This window comes from Triticum aestivum, chromosome 7B, assembly GCF_018294505.1.
Source record: "Triticum aestivum cultivar Chinese Spring chromosome 7B, IWGSC CS RefSeq v2.1, whole genome shotgun sequence".
Classification (NCBI taxonomy): Eukaryota; Viridiplantae; Streptophyta; class Magnoliopsida; order Poales; family Poaceae; genus Triticum; species Triticum aestivum.
This window is the reverse complement of record NC_057813.1, coordinates 438,053,281-438,062,811: the sequence shown is the minus strand read 5'-3', so window position 1 is coordinate 438,062,811 and position 9,531 is coordinate 438,053,281. Positions and strand designations below refer to the sequence as shown.

The window sequence follows — 9,531 nt, the reverse complement described above, 5'->3', positions numbered from 1 at the left end:
GGAGATGTCGTTACCTCCCGTTGTTCCTCTGGAGATCCGATCTGGAGTCTAATTTGGGCTTCTGAAAGGGAAATTCGTCGTCGTCATCACCAACTTTTTTTCCAACAACATATTAATGATGCTCTTCCCTATGTGTGAGTAATTCCCTTGTAGACACATAGAGGTAGATAGAAATTGGATGGGATTTCTTATGTAATAGATGTCTGATTTGTTAGGGCTTGATGGCTACTAGCCAATTTGTTATGAGATTGATGTTCCTATGATTTTACTATGCTTAATGCTTAACACTAGGGCCTGAGTGCCATGATTTCAGATTTGTGTTCTTGTCTTCTTGATCTTATCTGCAAGTTGTATGCACTCCTTATTGTTTTGAACTCTAGACCCCAAAATGACAATAATTGTGATATCAACAAGGATGGCTTTACCTTGAGGATTACATGTATTCATTGATTGTTAATGCTTTGGTCCAGTTCTATATTAAAAGGAGCGCTTTAATTACCCTTATTTTTCATTAGGATCCCACTGCAACGGGGGTTAGGACAAAAGATGTTGTATAAGTTCTTATCGCAAGCGCGGACAACTACATAAGAAATACATGCCTACATATATATGATTGATGAATTGGAGCTAGGTTGTTGCTCTATGTTATGACTGGTACATGATGAATCTCATCCGAAAAAACCCCTTCCATGCATATGCTTGTTACTATTGTTGCTCTCTCGAAAATCACTACTGTTGTGAACTGTTACTTTTCTACAATACTATTATTGTTACTACTGTGTTGTCGCTGCCATCATATTACTTTGCTACTAATAAATTATGCAAGCAAGTTATCTATCTAGGTGCGGTTGAATTGACAACTCAACTACTAAAGTTTATAAATATTCTTTGACTCCCCTTGTGTCGAATCAATAAATTTCGATTGAAATACTTTCCTTGAAATTTTTTGTGATCCCTTATACTTGTGAGTCATCACTACGGTATAAAAATTTCTAGTGCCCTACAACCACCGTTTTTGGTGCTCTATTAGAGCATCTCCAACTGACCCCCATAATCCTTTAGAGGAGAAAATAAAAACTGGTTTTCCTCCTCTAAACCAAAATTAGTCGAAGACCTAAAACCGTTAGTGGAGGATAAAATTTACTCTGAGCGGGCACCGATGCTTAAATATACTCGACCTCCGGCCGCGGAGTAAAACATTCCCACTCGACTTCGCCTCAACTACCACCGCCGCTGCTGCCCAATCCATTTCAGCGCATCCCCAACCTCACCCACATCCACTCCGCCGGCGCTAACCCAACCACCGCTCCCCGTCGTCCATCCTTAGCGCTCGACCCGTGGATCCATGCTGCCATGAACGTCGTCGTGCCGGCGCACCCTCCTCCCACGACGACATATCCCACATCCCCGACCTGCCGCCTCCGTCATTGTCGGAGCCAAATTGCACCGGCATGGGGCAGCGCCGGTGTGGGATGTGGGTGGCGGAGATATACGACCACGACATCGGCAAGCGCTACTGGTTTGGCTCCTTCCACTCCGCGTCGTAGGCGATGCACACATACGACATCAAGTCGGTGCATCTCTATGGCGTCGTTGCCCATCGCAACTTCCCCCATGGCCCACCGCCATTGGAAGCGCGAGTGCCTCGCGGGGGAGCAAGCCGATGAGGACTACATGGCAGAGCTCCGCCACCGCTACCCGACGCGCGCTGAGGTAGAGCGCCAGTTGTACGGGGAGTAGGCGGTGGGGGGGGGGGGATGGAGATCATTGATCTCTCTAACGACTCTGACGGCGACAACGACGGTGACTCGAGATCGAGTCAGATAGCGAGTAGTTTTAGTGAGTTGTAGTCAAAATTTTGGTTAAGTTATCTGAATTTTTATATAAAATATTTTGAATTCCCATCAAATTTCGTTTTAGCAACTTTATGTAGTAGTTTGAACCAAACCTATGTCTTTTTAAAACATATGAACTTTAATCAACTGAAATAATAGATACATCGTTCATGAGAAAAGGTACAATTTAATTCATAGGCTCCTTAAACCAATCAACACTATAAGAAAAACTAGTTAATATAGCATGCTCGTTCGCAACTTTATTTGCTTCTCTATTACAATGTTTGAACCTAGAAATAGCAAAATCACAAGCTAAGAAATTAGCAATCATAAAAACTGCAGCCGCTCCTCTCACCGACCGTCCGCCATTATTCATGGTTTCAATGACCTCTAGATTATTAGAATTTATAACGAGACGATTGCATCCCGTCCGTTGCGCTAGGGATAGGCCAAATCCAGGAGCCCAAACTTTTGTTGTTAGAATGTCCATACAATGATCTATCTTCCAGAAACCTCCTGCAATAAAGTTAGCTACCCCCTCCCCATTATAGTAGCCTTTGGAGATGAAGCAACAACATAATTAGTCGTAAGAGCTTGTATCCCCATTGAAACTTGTTTGACATCTTGAATGCTCATTGAAACTTGTTTGGCATCTTGAATGCTCTTCTTATGCACTAGTTTGCACCTTTTCCACTAGAAATACTAGGATATAATGACAATCATCTCTAATATTCTGGAACTCCATAATAGATAAATCCTGATCTGGCATATGTAACAAAAATTCTAAAATAGTCTCACAAGTGCCATTCATTTTTTTTTTTTTGCGCAGCTAAGTATTGGCGGTTGGTCAAGAACAATCATTTTTTAGACGCGCAAATATAATCCTATAAATGGTACTCGGACCTCTCTGAATTTTAAGAGATCAATTAGAGGTGCTCTTATACATCATCTGTTGGAGATTATACATATTTGTTTGGAGGTACTCTAACCCTGTGGCATTTCATCATATTGAAGCACTTCAGGGGAGAAAACAGAACTCACCCAACCTGCCGACCGTGCCCGAGCAGGCGAGCTGCGCTCAGTTCACGCGCCGCACCGGCGGCCGGCCGAGGTCGCGTCCCTCTCCGTCCACCCTGCGCCCCGTTCCGCCCACCGTAGCGCTCCCGCCCTCCGCGGCGCTTCCCTTGCCTCCGCCGCGTCCCCGACCTCCGCCGAGCTCCCTCGCCTCGCATACCTAGGTTCTGCTCGGACACCGACGGCGGCGCCCCGGCTCGGCGCAGGGAGAAACGGTGAGTCATTCCGGCTGTTGCGTCTCTCTCTACTTCCCTGCTTCCCGCTTTCGATCTTAATAGGTTTAGCCTCAAGGATTCAATTCTCCTTTATTGATCGATTCCAGATGGCCGCAAAACTTGAACAATCTTCTCCTGCCCGACAACCAAAGCCTGTCATGTCACCATCTTTACCTCCCAAGCTGTCAATGTTCGGGGCAAAAGCTGGATTCGTCATACCAAAAAACAAGATACCAGGCTCAATGATTATCCGCAAGGTTGAAGCACCAACTGTCCCCAAGGAAGAGAACCCTAAACCTCTCAAAAGAAACACAAAGTGGGGGCCTGATCTTACCTCCGATCCTGCCGTCAGGAAAGCCAAAGCTCTTGCTTACCAGGTACAGTAACCGTTTTGAGCTCAAGTATTATCTAGTGCTCTCCGTCCATGTATGTACTTAGTGGGACGTATAGCACATTCTCAGAGTACCTTTTTGTTTGTATGACATTTGCTAAATTATATCTATGCTATTAGCAATGCGGAAAGGATAACATTGAATTTTTAACTATGGGAAACAGGACTTTGCATCAGTATAATCCTCTGATATTGCAATGCAGACAACTGGAACACTTCTTTACTGTTAAGCATGCAAGAGTTTGTGCAACTATGTTTTTGTGTATCTTTAGCAAACTCAGGCAGCTGTCATGCTCATAGTTGCATTTCTACATTCAATCATTAACAGTAGAACCCTGCATGTGCATTCTTCTTCTTGGGCATGCTAAGACGTGTTGTCAATAGTTCCAGATCGCATTCAGTCATAAGGATCTACCCCTTGCAATCATGTATTCTTAAAACACCTGTTTTTCTTCATAGCCTGCGAACCAGTATGTGATTTGCATTTAGATATGTTCAACGATGTGGATACGTTTATTTAGTTACTTTAGCAACCATAGAACCAGCTTGACACCTTGTGTCATTTTGTATGACTAGAAAGTCTTGTAAAGTTGTAATACATCTTACTGAGTTGCTTGTAATTCCACATTTCTGTCCAAGCAAGGCCCAAGTATGATTACGGTAGTTCCTCTTCCTCTGGCCAGACAGAATAGAGCATTTTCTTGTGATTCTTTCATGTAGGAAGCTTCAATTGCCAGGTGTCATTAATTCATTATAGTGCATGAGCAGACTAGAGTGGAGCAGATTACAAAGGAGCTGACATCTGGAGCTCTAGTGATAGGAGGAAACGAAGGCTCATTGATTACGGTGAAGGGTTCAAGTTCTGATGGTGCTGACAATCCAAAAGAGAATGAGGTATTCGTTGAGTGACCACCGTGCTTTCGCACCCTTTCTATTGTTCACAACGTTTGGATCTAGTTTAGTATGTATTTTCGTAACTGGTAACCCCAAGTGCATGCTTTGTAGAGGAAATGAGTTGTACAATCAAATTATGCTCTATTTGATATGCTTTTGGAGGCATGTTGGTTGGTGCTTATGGTTATGTCGAAACAATTATATGCTCTCGTTTGATAACTTCTTTCATTTTTGTTTCGTGGCAGGGGAAGATTAAACTCTTGGAACTTGAAAAACGGGAAATTATTGGTAAGAGAAGTTGTTCTCTTACTCTGTCTTTCACTTCATATTTTTCTGAATAAAGAACTACTGCTGTGTCAGTGCATCCTGTCTCTGATGGAAGGTTGCTTCCTCAAGGGGGCATACCATGTTCAATATTGCTTAAGCATATTAATTATGCAGGGACTGAATGCCTCTGTAGTAGACTGTTAGTCATGCTTTGTTGTATTATGTCTTAAAGAAGTGTGTTATTAACTTGACTGTGTATTCATTGTAGGAGAAATACTCCAACTAAATCCAGCATACAAGGCTCCTGATGACTACAAGCCATTACTTAAGGAGACAAAAATCCCTCTGCCTGTATGTAAATGCACTGCTGTTTAATGCTTATTGATCAGTTTCAGTTTGCACTTGTACTAGTAGCTGTTTCACTTGTTTGTAGTGGTGTCCATCTTCTATTCATATCTGAAGGTTCTCATGTCAGCTTTTTAGTGCCATCTGCTAGTATAATGTATCACGGTTAACGAATACCTTTTTAAATAAAATCTAAATCTGGGTAGATAACAAATTTGGTTTGCTTTCTCTCTATATAAATGTGTTGCATTTACCTTTTGCTGTTGGCTATTGTAGACAGAAGCACATCCAGGACAAAACATCATTGGAATTCTTATAGGACCTGAGAGAAATACCCAGAAGCGACTGCAGGAGGTATTAATGAGTCATTCTTGGAAACCTACATTTTAATTGGTTGAAACATTAATGAGAATACTATTGTTTCTTAGAATGTATCGTTACATCATTTATCATATGCCAGGAAACTGGAGCTAAAATACGAGTTTACGGGACTAAGAAAGGCAGTGGTGAAAAGGTAAACTTGTTTTCTTGATTCCTTTAACTTATAATAACATTTTTGTTCTCCATGTAAGTGAGAGCAGTATGTCATACCCTCGTACTGTACATTGATGGACAAACTATTATGACTTGTTTCAAACTTCTTAAATGTGTTGTTTGTGCTCTGGTATAGCTTTGTATTTGGTGCTGTTTCGTATACATCTTTGATGCAAAGTATTCAGTTGGACATGCAATCCCTCGAGCATAGATTTAGTAAACTGTATTGAGTTGAAACAAAACAAAAATGCTGGACCTTTGTTAATCTTTTGCTCTTGATCTTTGTTGTATCGCCTAATCGAAAATGTTAATTAGGATCATTTCCACGGCAGACCTTTAGACACACTTTCTGTTTAAGCTTTACTTTTAGGGACTGTGATAACTATGATGCTCAAGTGCTAAACACATCTTTTCCTTGATTATTTACTCTTTTATTAGCAAGTAATCCTGATAGCGATTTCAGCACAACTACGTCAACTGAACACCTAAATTTGTTATTCATGCTCAGGCTGAGGTTCGCCAGCCAGATATACATGAAGCGCAAGCTGCTTATGGGGACATATACATACATGTGTCAGCTGACTCTTATGACAAAGTTGATGCTGCAGTTGCGTTGATTGAGATGCTTCTTACTCCTGTCTCAGTAAGTTCAGAAGCTTGGTCTTATATTTGTAGTTGTAATATGCTGTCAATTGACCACCAAATCATTTTAACATTGTCAGGTAAATTCAACAGATACTCCAGAAACAGCTATTGTTTCTTCGGCAGTTACCTCTAGTGGTGTAAACCCAGCTGATATGCAACAGGGGCAGAGCACCACTTCTCAGCCTGGCTTATTTCAGTACCAATCACATAGTGCTCATTGGCTTTCCATTTCTCAAACCAGTGCTCCATCAATTCCTTCCTCAGGGCCTACACCGAGCTCATTACCCAACAATTCTTTGCAGCTGCAACCTCCTGTTGGTTCTTTCAGCATGCCACCATATACAGGACAACCTCCTCACATGAATTTTATGCCAAGAAACACACCACTTTTTCCTGGATTTCAGCCATCAATGCCGAACAATCAACAACCTTCACAGCAGTTCCAAGTCAACCCCTCCATTGGACCACCTTTTGGCCAACCACCTGGAAATGCTTACAACCCACAACCATTGACATCTTCCGCAGCGCCACTGCCTGTTAGACCCCTTCAAACACCCCATGCGTCTGGAGGATGGCCAACTTTCTCCCCTGCTATGGCACAATCCCAGAGACCTTCACAAGGTGCACCAAGTTTTATGCCAATGAGACCTCCTATTTCTGTCTCGCCAGTTCCATCGGCGCCTTCTCAGTCAAATATGTCCACCAGCTATGGAACTCAGAATCCACCAAGAGCAAACTTCACTCCTTCAGCAACATTACATTCCAGGCCTCCTGGTGGCCCCCAGTCTTTTCCTCCAGTTTCATCTCATGGTCCTATGTCGGTGCAAGTACTATCATCTCCTGTTGGGGCGCCACCGCAGCAAACTTACCCGCCATCGATGCAAATGCGTCCTCCCATGTCAACACCTCCTCAAATGAGAGGCACACTTTCACCTTTCCCTCAAGCTGGACCAACACCTGGCAATGCACAAGTGGCACCTTCATCGCGCCCGCCTGCTGGTATGCACGGATTGTCTTTCTCAAGTTCAGCAAACACGGGCTACAATCAGACATCTATAGCTGCTTTCAGACCTCCACGTCCAGCCACAGGCGATTTTACCTTTAGGCCTCACGTGCCACCTTCGGCGGACCATCCAGCTTCAGCGGGACAAATGGGAGCTCAGGCTAACTCTCCGTTTGGTTTACCTCAAGCACCGCAGTTCCGTCCTGCCAACCATAGCCCCATTTCCCCAGTTCAAGGTTTCCAAAGGCCTCCAGATGGAAGCCATATGGGTCAGGCTCGGATGCATGCTCCACCTCCACACTTCCACGGGACCTTCCCTGGGAATCCACCTGCTCATGAATCACCTAACGGGTTTCGACCATTTCCTCCAGCAAATCCATCAAACAGAATGCCGTTTCATTTCTTGCCACCACAGCAGAATCCATTTCCAGCTGCAAACAGGCAAGGTGGCCCAAATCCGATATACGATCCTTTCGCGCCAACATCCGTGTCAGGGGGGAGCAAAGAAGGCGGCGGCTGACCCTGTCTACTGAGGATCTCATGGCATCAGTTGGCTCGAAAGGACGAGACGTTGATGTCATCTCTGTCCTGGAATCAAAGCTGCGATGTGAAGGGAGTTGAGCCTTGAGCGGTCAAGGTGCTTAACTTGCACCATCGCTCTCCCTCTTTTTGTTTTGACAGAAGAACACCGGGTCGAAGGAGACATTTCTTGCTTTTGCAGCTATTTGTACGTTCAAATCCTCCATTAAAGAAAGAAACAAAGATGCCTGTGCTGTTTTGCTCTTCAAGCAAGCGAAACTCATACCCGGATCACTTGCGTTTGTTTACAGCAATTTATGTAGTACTGCCTTGCTTCCAGTGCAGCCCTAAAATATTCTTGTGCCAGCATTGACATGTAACCGAATCTATAAGTGTCTACACAGTAGGAAACAAGAGATGATGAGATGAATTCCCCTCCCTTTTCTTCCTTCCCCGAGTAGCTAAAAGCAGCGTGTCCTATCCACTAACCCAAGTGGAAACCAAGCCTTCTGTGGTTCAAAAACGTGGAGTCTGGTTTTGATCATCGTTTGTCATGACTTCTTTTTAAGTTAGTTGATCAACTTTTCGTTTGGTAAGTTTGTTTGCTTGGAGTTGGACATCACGTATAGTTCATGTATGCCGTGTTTCTATTACTCGTTTCATGGTTATTTCAATCATCTGATTTGCTCGAACGTCACATGGTTCACGGATGGCGTTAGCGGTTCAAACATGCGGAGTCTCGTTCCAATCATCATCTATCAGTTTTTCCAAACCTGGATTTGCGCTTTAATCATTGTTTGTAACAACTTTTTGGGGCAAGTTAGTGTTTCATCTCGTGGTTGGAAAGGATCGAGAGTTAAACTAGAGGGGGTGGAGTGGGGGTGAATATGAGACTGATTTTTTTTTGGTTTAATTTCTAAATTTTAGGGGCAAAGAGGATAAAGCACGTTCTCTATGCAATCTACGTCGAGAACAACCTATATGATAAGCAAAGCAACAAATTAATTAGCAAGCCAACAAGCAAACAAAGCAAATAAAGGGACGGAACGGAAAACCACAAGTGAGTCAAACGCGGATGTATCTCGGAGTTCACACTCTTGGGGGAGTGTAGAGGTGCTGCCAAACCTCCGGAACACCATCAAGTGGATCATCTTTTTTTTCCTTTGAGTTACCCCCACCAAATGAGTCTCAAATCACTCGGGGTTGGTCTTACGTCCCGGAGCACACCATAAACAAGAAAGCTTCCGGGCCTTAACTCCTACCCCTTGAGCCACAAACTCCAAGAGTAACAAGTGTTTGGTGATGAAATCGAGTATGGATCATGAATTGATACTGCAAAAATGTAGACTGGACCTTCCTCTTTCAGTCCTCAAAATATGGTTGAGTTTGAGCGGAGGGGTTGAGAGTATTTAAGCTATTGAGGGTTTGGAATGGTGGAGCAGCTCAAGGCACTAGGTTTTTTTGGTTGGAGGTGGAAGGATGAGCTTTTATACCCCGACCCCTCAAAGCGATTGTTGCCCCCTGGCCTCATGTGCACAACGTTAGCCGAGTAGAAAATCCTAGACCCCATGTGCACAACGTTAGCCGAGTAGAAAATCCTAGACCCCGTGTGCACGAGGGTCAAAAGCCCCATGTGCACGGGGTGCCTAGTAAGTTTTCCACTTGACTCGTGGGCACAGGGGGTAAGGAGACCCATGAGCACAGGATGCCGAGAGATATTTTCATGGACCCCGTTGCCACCCCTCGAACAAGACAGGCGTTGCTCCGATGAGGCGCCCGTCGTCCAGCCGCCTCCCTGCGTCGGCATCC

General features: G+C 44.0%; 1 protein-coding gene across 1 annotated transcript; it reads left to right on the top strand.

The window, feature by feature from the left end:
• Positions 1–2,822: 2,822 nt before the first annotated feature.
• Positions 2,823–8,152, top strand: LOC123156476 (extensin). The gene is made up of 9 exons (XM_044574603.1): positions 2,823–3,124; positions 3,232–3,501; positions 4,284–4,409; positions 4,655–4,697; positions 4,945–5,027; positions 5,298–5,375; positions 5,482–5,535; positions 6,064–6,198; positions 6,278–8,152. Exons 2-9 carry the CDS (start codon positions 3,232–3,234, stop codon positions 7,721–7,723), a joined length of 2,235 nt encoding a protein of 744 aa, XP_044430538.1. The 5' UTR covers positions 2,823–3,124; the 3' UTR covers positions 7,724–8,152.
• Positions 8,153–9,531: the final 1,379 nt, after the last annotated feature.

Bases quoted from the DNA above. Each gene is read 5' to 3' on its own strand.
- LOC123156476 (XM_044574603.1), top strand. From the start codon at position 3,232: ATGGCCGCAAAACTTGAACAATCTTCTCCTGCCCGACAACCAAAGCCT. The intron at 5,376-5,481 runs GTATTAATGAGT...ATCATATGCCAG, and splicing joins CCCAGAAGCGACTGCAGGAG to GAAACTGGAGCTAAAATACG. The intron at 6,199-6,277 runs GTAAGTTCAGAA...TAACATTGTCAG, and splicing joins TGCTTCTTACTCCTGTCTCA to GTAAATTCAACAGATACTCC.